The sequence below is a fragment of the Notolepis coatsorum genome (assembly GCF_963971535.1).
Source record: "Notolepis coatsorum genome assembly, chromosome: 1".
Classification (NCBI taxonomy): domain Eukaryota; kingdom Metazoa; phylum Chordata; class Actinopteri; order Aulopiformes; family Paralepididae; genus Notolepis; species Notolepis coatsorum.
The window spans coordinates 53,703,406-53,715,816 of record NC_140165.1 but is presented as its reverse complement, the minus strand read 5'-3'; the positions used below and the strand labels follow the sequence as shown (position 1 = coordinate 53,715,816).

General features: G+C 43.4%; 1 protein-coding gene across 1 annotated transcript in view; it reads right to left on the bottom strand.

The window, feature by feature from the left end:
• Window positions 1-12,411, bottom strand: part of glsa (glutaminase a) — an 84,211-nt gene that overhangs the window by 25,746 nt on the left and 46,054 nt on the right. The window contains exons 8-11 of the mRNA XM_084313579.1: window positions 4,360-4,392; window positions 4,212-4,270; window positions 3,859-3,925; window positions 1,712-1,762 (exon numbers count right to left, since the gene is read on the bottom strand). Coding sequence (XP_084169705.1) covers window positions 1,712-1,762; window positions 3,859-3,925; window positions 4,212-4,270; window positions 4,360-4,392 — 210 coding nt within the window. The remainder of the gene's footprint in view (window positions 1-1,711; window positions 1,763-3,858; window positions 3,926-4,211; window positions 4,271-4,359; window positions 4,393-12,411) is intronic.

Below are 12,411 nucleotides of genomic sequence, written 5' to 3'. Positions count from 1 at the left end.
GATGTAGATCCATGTCCCTTCATTAGAGATCTAACGATAGAAAATGCAGACCAAATCACTTTGCTTTGACATGTTACACATAGCTCTTGGTAGTGGATTGATTGTATATTATATTGATTTTAAATAGTATATACTAGTAACAATAGCCTATTTTAACCTGGTATAGTCATGATATATAATACTGCCATCTGTCCATCCCTAACCAAGTTGTTTAATATGTTCCACGTTGTAGAAAATCTGTCACAGTGGTGTCAGGAGAACTGCCTCTCCCTGAACATCAGCAAAACAAAAGAGATGATTGTGGACTTCAGGAGGTCGGGGGTCAAGGACTACAGCCCCCTCAGCATCGACGGGGCACCGGTTGAGAGAGTGAACAGTTTCAAGTACCTCGGAGCCCACATATCCGAGGACTTGACATGGACCACACACATTGACAGTGTTGTGAAGAAGGCACGACAACGCCTCTACTTCCTCAGGCGCCTAAGGAAGTTCCAAGTCAGTCAGAAGATCCTTAGGAACTTCTACTCATGTACAATAGAGAGCATCCTGACTGGCAACATCACCTCCTGGTTTGGGAATAGCACTGCACAAGACCGTAGCAGACTACAAAGAGTGACACGTTCAGCCGAACGCACAATTGGAGGGGGGCTTCCCACCCTCCAGAACATTTACAACAAGCGGTGCAGGGGGAAGGCTAAGAGAATTATTAAGGACTCGAGCCACCCGAACAACTGCCTCTTTGAACTGCTGCGGTCAGGCAAGCGATACCGGAGTCTTAAGGCGAGCACAGAAAGACTCAGAAGAAGCTTCTATCCCCAGGCCATCAGGCTGCTAAACGAACAATAAACAATATGCAACAACCATCAAATGCACACAGCACACACACCCACACACTCACTTAAACAAACAACACACTGCAGCACCCACTCTCCACACTTTAGATCACACAAACACACTTTATATTTATTGATAAAGGATTTGCACTACAACTCGTACACCTACTGTAAATTGTACCTAAATTGCACCTCATCCCATTTCTGCCTTGCACTATATAGTATTGTATATTAGTACACTGCATAGTATTGTGTATTGTATATTATATGGTAACTCAGTTACGTCTATTCTGCATCGAACATTGTACATATGTCTATACTGAACACTGACCTCATTTTTTTTACCTCATTTTTTTTTTTTATTACTTCTAATTTACATACTATACTATGTTATTTTATTTCATACTTATCTTATCTTGTCTTGCACAGTCTCTGGAGCGTAACAGTAAGAAGCATTTTGTATAAAAGTATTCTGTCCTTCTGTATGACAACTATTAAAGAAACTTGAACTTGAACTTCATCAATGCTGGAAATTACTTGTAGATTTCAGTTAGAAACATAATAAAAAAAAACACAAGTGTGCATAAAGTACTATAGCTTATGCTCTCCTTCCCCAATTAACATAACTCGTATACTTACATTTTTCCTAATGCTTTCTGCTAAGAGCTTCATATATTGCAAATATCTGTGGTGAGAGGGGATCACCTTGTCTTGTGCCTCTGCTAGTTTAAATACTTCAGAAATTGTCCCATTCACTCTTAATTCTTGCATTTGGCTGTTGATACATTTTGATCATGCAATAAACTTTGTACGGAATCCATATCTAAATGCTTCATGCGTTTAAAAAAAACCTGGCTCAAATCATATGACCCATTTACCTGGAAGTAGAAGTCTAGAATGGAGGTCATGTCAGTCCCCTCTGGAAAGCACTGGGTGGGAAGGGAAAGAGAGCAACATTGTCAACACCTCACCATAACACTCAATGTTGCTGCACACTCTAATCAAAAAGAGAGCCTGCCAGGTAGAAAGAGGGGTCTGCCGAAAATGTTTAGGGCTACAGAAATACATTTTGTCGATAGGTCCAGCTAGGTCCTGGTTTCCACCTCAGAATTCCTACACATTTTTCTAATTCCATGGATTTTCCATGACAGTGTAATTTCCATGCCCAATGATCAGTAGTTATGTTTAAATGTAAATATCTTTGGGATGAACAGCTGATTTGAAGGTCTTGTTTTGGCTAGCTACAGGTACTTACTTACACATGTAGCCAGGAAATGTGTTATTAGAGTTGTATTCCTTCTGAAAAGGTACCTTGAACAAGCAGCAAGCTTGATTTGAGATGTTGATTAAATGTTTTGGGGAAAGAAACCTGTCCTAGACCTATCAGCCAGGTCTTCCAGTGCCCCATGATGTTCGCCTGGTTTTCCATAACCGTAGGACCCCTGTCAACCTCTTTAACCCTTTCACTACCAAATGGTTAACCCTTTTACCGCGACAATACAGACGGTTAACACTTTCACTGCCACATGACAAAGCATTAAGCCGTTAACCCTTTCACTGCCATACACTACATAAGGTTAACACTTTCACACTACAGAAGGTCACTACCACACTACAGAAGGTTAACCCTTTCACTGCCACACTACAGAAGGTTAACCCTTTCACTGCCACACTACAGACTGTTTACCCTTTCACTGCCACACCACAGAAGGTTAACCCTTTCACTAACACACTACAGAAGGTTAACCCTTTCACTACCCCACTAGACGGTTAACACTGCAGCACTACAGAAGGTTAACCATTTCACTATCACACTACAGCCGGTTAACCCTTTCACTGCCACACTACATAAGGTTAACCCTTTCACTGCCATACTACAGAAGGTTAACCCTTTCACTACCACACTACAGACGGTTAACCCTTTCACTACCACACTACACCTTCTGTAGTGTGGTAGTGAAATGGTTATATCATTCTCAGGGATCCCAGCGGTCCCCAACAGTAACCTCTTTAGTTCACTCTCAGGAATCCTAGCGGTCCCCAACAGCAGCCTCTTTAGTTCACTCTCAGGGATCCCAGCGGTCCCCAACAGTAACCTCTTTAGTTCACTCTCAGGGATCCTAGCGGTCCCCAACAGTAACCTCTTTAGTTCACTCTCAGGGATCCTAGCGGTCCCCAACAGTAACCTCTTTAGTTCACTCTCAGGGATCCTAGCGGTCCCCAACAGTAACCTCTTTAGTTCACTCTCAGGGATCCTAGCGGTCCCCAACAGTAACTTCTTTAGTTCACTCTCAGGGATCCTAGCGGTCCCCAACAGTAACCTCTTTAGATCACTCTCAGGGATCCTAGCGGTCCCCAACAGTAACCTCTTTAGATCCTCAGGGATCCTAGCGGTCCCCAACAGTAACCTCTTTAGTTCACTCTCAGGGATCCTAGCGGTCCCCAACAGTAACCTCTTTAGTTCACTCTCAGGGATCCTAGCGGTCCCCAACAGTAACCTCTTTAGTTCACTCTCAGGGATCCTAGCGGTCCCCAACAGTAACCTCTTTAGATCACTCTCAGGGATCCTAGCGGTCCCCAACAGTAACCTCTTTAGATCCTCAGGGATCCTAGCGGTCCCCAACAGTAACCTCTTTAGATCCTCAGGGATCCTAGCGGTCCCCAACAGTAACCTCTTTAGATCACTCTCAGGGATCCTAGCGGTCCCCAACAGTAACCTTTTTAGATCACTCTCAGGGATCCTAGCGGTCCCCAACAGTAACCTCTTTAGATCACTCTCAGGGATCCTAGCGGTCCCCAACAGTAACCTTTTTAGATCACTCTCAGGGATCCTAGCGGTCCCCAACAGTAACCTCTTTAGATCAATCTCAGGGATCCTAGCGGTCCCCAACAGTAACCTCTTTAGATCACTCTCAGGGATCCTAGCGGTCCCCAACAGTAACCTCTTTAGATCCTCAGGGATACTAGCGGTCCCCAACAGTAACCTATTTAGATCCTCAGGGATCCTACCGGTCCCCAACAGTACCTTCTTCTCCTTCAGATAGTATCCGATGGCGAAGTTCCTGTCACCAGACTCGCGCTCCGACTGGAATCTGTAGCACACAGAGAGAGGGTGGCATTGTCAACAATAGAACATTCAGGAGATTTCCTTCCACATAACAGGACTCATCTAATGTCCACGTTATAGAAATATTGGAAGTACACCTCACTCCTAAATGATCTAAGTACAACAACTCAACTCAACTTTTTATTGAAATGAGATTGAAAAACAAGATTTTCATCGTACTGGATCCTTGAGTCAACTGAAACCCTAGCGACCAACATAAAAATTTAACAGAAGGCAGAGACCTCGCCGCAGCGGCGTTTCTCCGTACTCACGTGGCATTGCTGAAACCCACATACTCATTTCCTGCCAGTTTGTTCATGAAGTTCATGACCTGTGGCAAAGTGAGAGCATACCGCCAGTCAGAGAGATACAGAAATGAAAGCAGTGAATTGTGATATTTAGTGGTATTACAATACTCACATAATCAAATTTCTCTGCGTTGCTTGCCCCTTGCTGAAAAAAACAAGGGAAAAATCACAGGTATTAATCAATATGTCAAGTTTAGTTAAAACCATCTAATTAATTCGCACTGCCACTATTACTAAATTACCATTTGACATGAAATTAGCACTATAAACTAAATCTAGGCCTAAATGGTTCCATTGAGCTAGGAGAACACTTTATCTACACGTATATTGCCTAATGTTCTGAAATACAAAGTTAATACAACATCTGTAATTATCTAATATCAGTAAGATCATTCCAGTCATGAACATCAAATTAATTAGAGGTGGCAACTACTTGGAAATGGAATAGGTGAAATAAAATGGTTAATCCAGTCAGGGTTTCTGAACTTTAGTAACTAAAAAGGATGATGATTCAATGGGTAATATTATATTTACCACCCATCGCGTGTGTTATGAAGTTAAAAAGGTGACTACTAGTGCAGTCAGTGTAATATTACAGACACATATTGACTGGACAAGTCAAGTTAGTACGACTCTACACTGGTATACTGTGTGTAGGAGGCGTCTACAGACTATGAAAAGAGGCGAGCAGATGAATTGCGAGGCTACAGTATGTAAAGTGAGCGTCTGAGTGCTTATAGAAATATGTACGCGCTACAGTTCAAAGCATGTCCCGTCACCCTGTATGGTGGAACACACTGAGAAAGCAAAGGCCCAGTTAATGGGAATTAGCCCGAATGGCACAAAGGGTCATCTCTGGAAATCAAGAAAGTCTGACTCTGGGGGTAGAAAACAGATCAAACAAATAAGTCAAATAACAAAACTAAAACAATAAAAAAAGAAAAGAAAAACAGTTAATTTATCTTGAAGATAATGGAAAATGTGTCTAGAAAACCTGCGTTTGGGGATCCGAGCCAGTTGCGTTGCTACACTGTTTATAATCCAGGCATACAAACAGGTGAGGAAAATGCACGTGAAAAGTAGCAACAACGTCATTCACTTATACGGTCGTTAAAAAAGCTTGTTACAAATCCAGACCAATGGGGGGGAAATAATTGAAGGAAAAATTACCAACGTCATTGACCTGTTGCAGTGCTCATTATTTCCCAAAGAACCTAATGCTGGAAAATATGCAACAACACATAAAACCACAAAACAAGCCTTCAAAAAGGTTACAATGTGGTTAGAAGTGGTGGAGAAAATAAAAGCGAGCATATAATGGTAGTGTCTGGTTAGGAGCGAGGGATAATGGATGGATTATCCAATGGGGGGTCCGGAGGGGGGGGGTACGAGCTAGAGCATATGTGTGTAGGGTATTAGATAGCAGGTATTGGGGGTATATCCTGTATAAGACATTTAACTATATGGTGATTTCATTGGATGTGCACTGTTAATAATGCTTGTATATCTTATCGTGTGTTGTCATGTTTGTTTATATGTTTGTTTAAAAAAGAATAAAAAAATAAAATACAAAAAAAAAGGTTACATTGCAATAGTCTAGGTCTAGCTTTAGCAAGAAAATCATGCATCGATTCCCTTCTTACCACCGCTGTTCAGCGCCACCTGCTGGCCTTATGTTCATCATCAGTGGATAGACTGTGACATGGGAACATCCAATCAAAAGATTGCAAAGCCCACCTTAATCTACAGAAATCTGAACTATTAATTGGTTTGATTGGTTGACAGAAAGACATTACATGATTACCCTTGTTATTTCAAACAAATTGCACAGCAGGTTACGCACGTGCTTAGGGCCCGTCCGGTTACTATGAACATTTGAAGTAGTTGTTGTTAATAGTTATCCATAAAGAATGAAATTGTTATGGTAATCCTCACTGTAAATGCCATTTTTCCGTATGAGTCAAGATAATCATACAGCGTCTTTCTGTTGGAAGTCAAGCTATTCAACAACCAGATAGGACAAGAAGAGAAGAAGAAGAAGAAGAAGAAGAAGAAGAAGAAGAAGAAGAAGAAGAAGAAGAAGAAGAAGAAGAAGAAGAAGAAGAAGAAGAAGAAGAAGAAGAAGAAGAAGAAGAAGAAGAAGAAGAAGAAGAAGAAGAAGAAGAAGAAGAAGAAGAAGAAGAAGAAGAAGAAGAAGAAGAAGAAGAAGAAGAAGAAGAAGAAGAAGAAGAAGAAGAAGAAGAAGAGAAGAAGAAGAAGAAGACCTCTAGTACTCGACTTGGTTGTGATGGTAACAGTGGGAAGCCAAGCCTTATATCTATCTGGACATATACAATATTGCAAAAAACACAGAAGTTGAACTATGAATTTGACAATTGGTAGCTTTTAAGATGTTGTCTATGTGCCACGTGACGAAATATCACCATCAAATCTCTCCAATACTCAAAAGATCCATGAGGGTTAGTAAACGCCACGGTCAATGGGATTAATCAGACAAGTAGTTTTAGCATTGCTTTTATAGTCACCATGTTTTGAGGTCAAATATGTTAAGTTGACCTTTTTACTAGAGTGGGTGAGGCCATAACTGGTATGGGCACCATGCCTGGCCTGGGACCTTGGTTAAATCGAAGTAAAGCATTTGGAAATTTGAGATGGAGGTCATTCTTAGATTAATTCTTTTTATTAAATTTTTTTTTTAAACATTGCCAGGCCACAATACAAGGACCTACAGTACAAGGTATGGCTTGTCATTAATGCCAAAATATCATATGACACTATTTATCTTAGTTTAGATAGTATAATGGCATTTGACAATATTTTGGTTTTCCAGTACAAATTCATATGGTATCTTTTTGATGTAATACAATTCAAATTCAAAATGCTCTTTTCCCATCGAATTTCCATAACAAATATTATTATTTGTATATATTGGATTAAATGAAAATATGTATGTTGTTGATGACGGTATTGTAAAATCACATTCCTTTGCATGGCTTCGTGACGGTATACCTTAAAATGCAGTATTACCCCCAGCCCTACTAGGAAGATGAGGTTTATAATAGTCTTACATATAGCAGCCTTTGGAAAATGTATTATTTACAGTTATTAATTGGCATCACAATATTCACAAATATGTTTAGATTTTTAATATGCACTAGATTTATAAGTCCTTTGGTAGGGATTATTTGCAGTAGTTCATATGTGGGTAAACAGCCTTTTACACATTTGTTGATTAAATAAACTGATAAATTGACTGGTTGACAAAATCCTACGACTATTAGAAAAATGTGTAGTCCTAGTTGTAAATGTTGATTTAGTCCTAGTTATTAATGTTGATTTAGTCCTAGTTATTAATGTTGATTTAGTCCTAGTTATTAATGTTGATTTAGTCCTGATTTAGTCCTAGTTTTTAATGTTGATTTAGTCCTAGTTATTAATGTTGATTTAGTCCTAGTTATTAATGTTGATTTAGTCCTAGTTATTAATGTTGATTTAGTCCTAGTTATTAATGTTGATTTAGTCCTAATTATTAATGTTGATTTAGTCCTAGTTATTGTTATGTAGTCCTAGTTATAAATGTTGATTTAGTCCTAGTTATTAATGTTATTTAGTCCTAGTTATTAATGTTATTTAGTCCTAGTTATTAATGATATTTAGTCCTAGTTATAAATGTTGATTTAGTCCTAGTTATGAATGTTGATTTAGTCCTAGTTATTAATGTTATTTAGTCCTAGTTATTAATGTTGATTTAGTCCTAGTTGTTAATGTTATTTAGTCCTAGTTATTAATGTTATTTAGTCCTAGTTATTAATGTTAATTTAGTCCTAGTTATTAATATTGATTTATTAATGTTGATTTAGTCCTAGTTATTAATGTTGATTTAGTCCCAAGTTATTAATGTTGATTTAGTCAGAGTTATTTGTTATGGTTTGTAACCGACCCCAATCGCACAACACAAGACAGGTATGAGAGTAAGCCAAAACAGGGCAAATCTTTATTATAGAACAAAAGGCGGAACAGTCCCTTTATGGGAGAACACAAAAAACACTAGTCAAGGAAAACTGGAAAATGCGGCACTGTGCCTTTAAGAGGCGAACAGGCTAAGGGACTAGGGCTAAGGGACAGGGCCAGGGCTAAATGTCAAGGACTAGGACCAGGGGCACTGGAGAGGGGAACAGGGGAGAACACAAAACACTAGAGTCAAGGAAATAAGGAAAATGCGGCACTGTGCCTTTAAGAGGCGAACAGGCTAAGGGACAGGGCTAAGTGTCAGGGACAAAGGCTAAGGGCCAGGGCTACGGGCCAGGGCTGCTTACAGGGATGAGGACAGGGTTCCGACGGCGGAGGCCTGGCAAGGGGACAGGGGCCCGACGGCGGGGGCCGGGCACGGAGACAGGGGCCCGACAGCGGAGGCCGGGCACGGAGGCAGGGGCCCGACGGCGGAGGCCTGTCACGGGGACAGGGGCCCGACGGCGGAGGCCTGGTACGGAGACAGGGGCCCGACGGCGGGGGCCGAGTACGGAGACAGGGGCCCGACAGCGGGGGCCGGGCACGGAGACAGGGGCCCGACGGCGGAGGCCTGTCACGGGGACAGGGGCCCGACGGCGGAGGCCTGGTACGGAGACAGGGGCCCGACAGCGGAGGCCGGGGGGAAGAGGCGCCATCCTCCCGTGGAAATAGGGAGCGATGACGCGCCGGCTTGACGTCTGGAGTGGGAACACTGGCAACCTCCCGTAGAGAATTAGAGAGCGAAGGCGGTGTCCCACTCCAGGCACGGAGATCCTCTTCCTCCTCCTCGGGGGGGCCGGGCACGGAGACTTGACTTGACTTGACTTGAGACAGGGGCCCGACAGCGGAGGCCGGGGGGAAGAGGCGCCATCCTCCCGTGGAAATAGGGAGCGATGACGCGCCGGCTTGACGTCTGGAGTGGGAACACTGGCAACCTCCCGTAGAGAATTAGAGAGCGAAGGCGGTGTCCCACTCCAGGCACGGAGATCCTCTTCCTCCTCCTCGGGGGGGCCGGGCACGGAGACTTGACTTGACTTGAGACAGGGGCCCGACAGCGGAGGCCGGGGGGAAAGGGGCGCCATCCTCCCGTGGAAATAGGGAGCGATGACGCGCCGGCTTGACGTCTGGAGTGGGAACACTGGCAACCTCCCGTAGAGAATTAGAGAGCGAAGGCGGTGTCCCACTCCAGGCACGGAGATCCTCTTCCTCCTCCTCGGGGGGGCCGGGCAACGCAGAACAAAGGGGTCCCAGGGGACCGGGGCGAAGAGATGCCATCCTCCCGTGGAAAATAGGGAGCGATGACGTGCCGGCTTGACGTCTGGAGTGGGAACACTGGAAAACCTCCCGTAGAGAATTAGAGAGCGAAGACGGTGTCCCACTCCAGGCAAACGGCGACAGGTGGTGATGGCTGGCACGTCGTCTCACGCCGGAGACGCGGCAGGTGATGGTAACGTACAGGATGGTAACGTACAGAACTCCATGAACACAGAGTGAACACAGATACAGAACGACCCGACAAGGACTGGAAGGGAGGTCCAGGTATATAAAGCCCTCTGGGGCGCTAATCATAAACTATGACAGCTGCGTGAAGGTAGTCCAAGGGTGGGGGCTGGTGAAGAGTAGAGGACAGTAAATCATCGCAAGGGTGGGGGCTGGTGAGGGAGAGTAGACAGGGAAAAGTTCAGGGAACAGGCGAATCCTCACATTATTAGTGCTGCGAGATATACATATCCTAAATGTTTATTAGTTAAAGACCTGGAATGGTGTCGGATGCCATTTCATTATCATTATGTGGACCACATACTGTAGCCAAGCAGTCTGCTGTGTCACACAGTCCAATCATCTGTGCTGGGATCAAACCTACGCTTGACTACTGAGGGAATGGGGTCTACGCTAGAGGGTGGGTCAAAGATCAAAGGATGTCAGGTTTCTCGATTTTTCTACATTCAACATGCATGCATTCAAAATGATTGTTTGAAGTTTAGTAGAATATGAAACACACTTGAGGTTTTTTTTTATGTGATACATGGGGCTGGTGGGTTATGAAGTAGTAGTAGTTAAAACTACTGGAGATCTAAAATATTATGCACACAACATACGTGTCCCCCTCCTGGTTTAAGACGTCAATTTCCGTGCAGAATAATTCTGAAGTCCTGAAATGCCTTGGACACAACAAGCAGTGAAGGACAAGTCTTCAAGAAGAAACAGTATCATTTGGTTCCTGAAACACACACGTCTAGTTCATTCTTTGTTCTACAGACTAGGGCCGGCCCATAACGTTCCAATGGCTCATTCTTTGTTCTACAGACTAGGGCCGGCCCCTAACGTTCCAATGGTTCATTCTTTGTTCTACAGACTAGGCCCGGCCCCTAACGTTCCAATGGCTCATTCTTTGTTCTACAGACTAGGGCCGGCCCCTAACGTTCCAATGGTTCATTCTTTGTTCTACAGACTAGGCCCGGCCCCTAACGTTCCAATGGCTCATTCTTTGTTCTACAGACTAGGGCCGGCCCCTAACGTTCCAATGGCTCATTCTTTGTTCTACAGACTAGGGCCGGCCCCTAACGTTCCAATGGTTCATTCTTTGTTCTACAGACTAGGCCCGGCCCCTAACGTTCCAATGGCTCATTCTTTGTTCTACAGACTAGGGCCGGCCCCTAACGTTCCAATGGCTCATTCTTTGTTCTACAGACTAGGCCCGGCCCCTAACGTTCCAATGGTTCATTCTTTGTTCTACAGACTAGGCCCGGCCCCTAACGTTCCAATGGTTCATTCTTTGTTCTACAGACTAGGGCCGGCCCCTAACGTTCCAATGGCTCATTCTTTGTTCTACAGACTAGGGCCGGCCCCTAACGTTCCAATGGTTCATTCTTTGTTCTACAGACTAGGCCCGGCCCCTAACGTTCCAATGGTTCATTCTTTGTTCTACAGACTAGGGCCGGCCCCTAACGTTCCAATGGTTCATTCTTTGTTCTACAGACTAGGGCCGGCCCCTAACGTCTGGTATATTTGACATTCGAAGCTCAATACGGGATTCAAATGATTGGTTTTTCTTTTATTATTATTACTGTGTGTAGATTATTTGGCTAAATGATTGTCCTGTTTGTTCATTGTGAGCCACCGTACCTGTGTGTGTGTGTGTGCGTGTGTGTGTGTGTGTGTGTGTGTAGGTGTGTGTGTGTGTGTGTGTGTGTGTGTGTGTGTGTGTGTGTGTGTGTGTGTGTGTGTGTGTGTGTGTGTGTGTGTGTGTTCGCTCCGACTGTGAACACTTTTTCACAACCTGGCTGCACCAAACACCGTTCCATGAGTGGAGAGAGCTGCTGCAGTGCCAAGCGAGCGGGGACAATGGGACGTTAATTATTACTATCGATACGGAAGGATACAACGTTGTTGCTAGCTGTTGCTAGAGTGGGATTTAACCCTTGCACTACCACACTACAGAAGGTTAACCCTTTCACTACCACACTACAGACGGTTAACCCTTTCACTACCACACTACAGACGGTTAACCGGTTAACCGTCTGTAGTAACCATCTGTAGTGAGGTAGTGAAAGGGTTAACCTTCTGTAGTGTGCTTGTGAAAGGGCTAACCCTTTGTCGTGTGGCAGTGAAAGGGTTAACCTTCTGTATTGTCGCAGTGAAGGGGTTAACCATTTGGTAGTGTGGTAGTGAAAGGGGTAATGTCTTCGTATAACAAGCTGTAAATTGTACCTAAATTGTACCTCATCCCATTTCTGCTTTGCACTATATAGTATATTGTATATTAGTATTGCATAGTATATTGTATGGTAACTCAGTTACTTCTATTCTGCATCGAACATTGTACATATGTATATACTGAACACTGTGTCTACGTACGTGACTTCTATTTTTACATGCTATACTATTTTATTTCATACTTATCTTTTGTCTAGCACAGTCTCTGGAGCGTAACAGAAAGAAGCATTTTGTATAAAAGTATTCTGTATGACAACTATTAAAGAAACTTGAAACTAATATAATGACCCTCACTTACTAAGAGGCTGTCTAATTGTCACACTTTGTTGGAATAACGTTACACACATCGCCTGTCTCCCATCAGCACGGCTGAATTAGCATAATAACTCCCGGGTTGTAAACGTAAACAATTGCACAGTTGAGCTCCTAAGGTACTTGT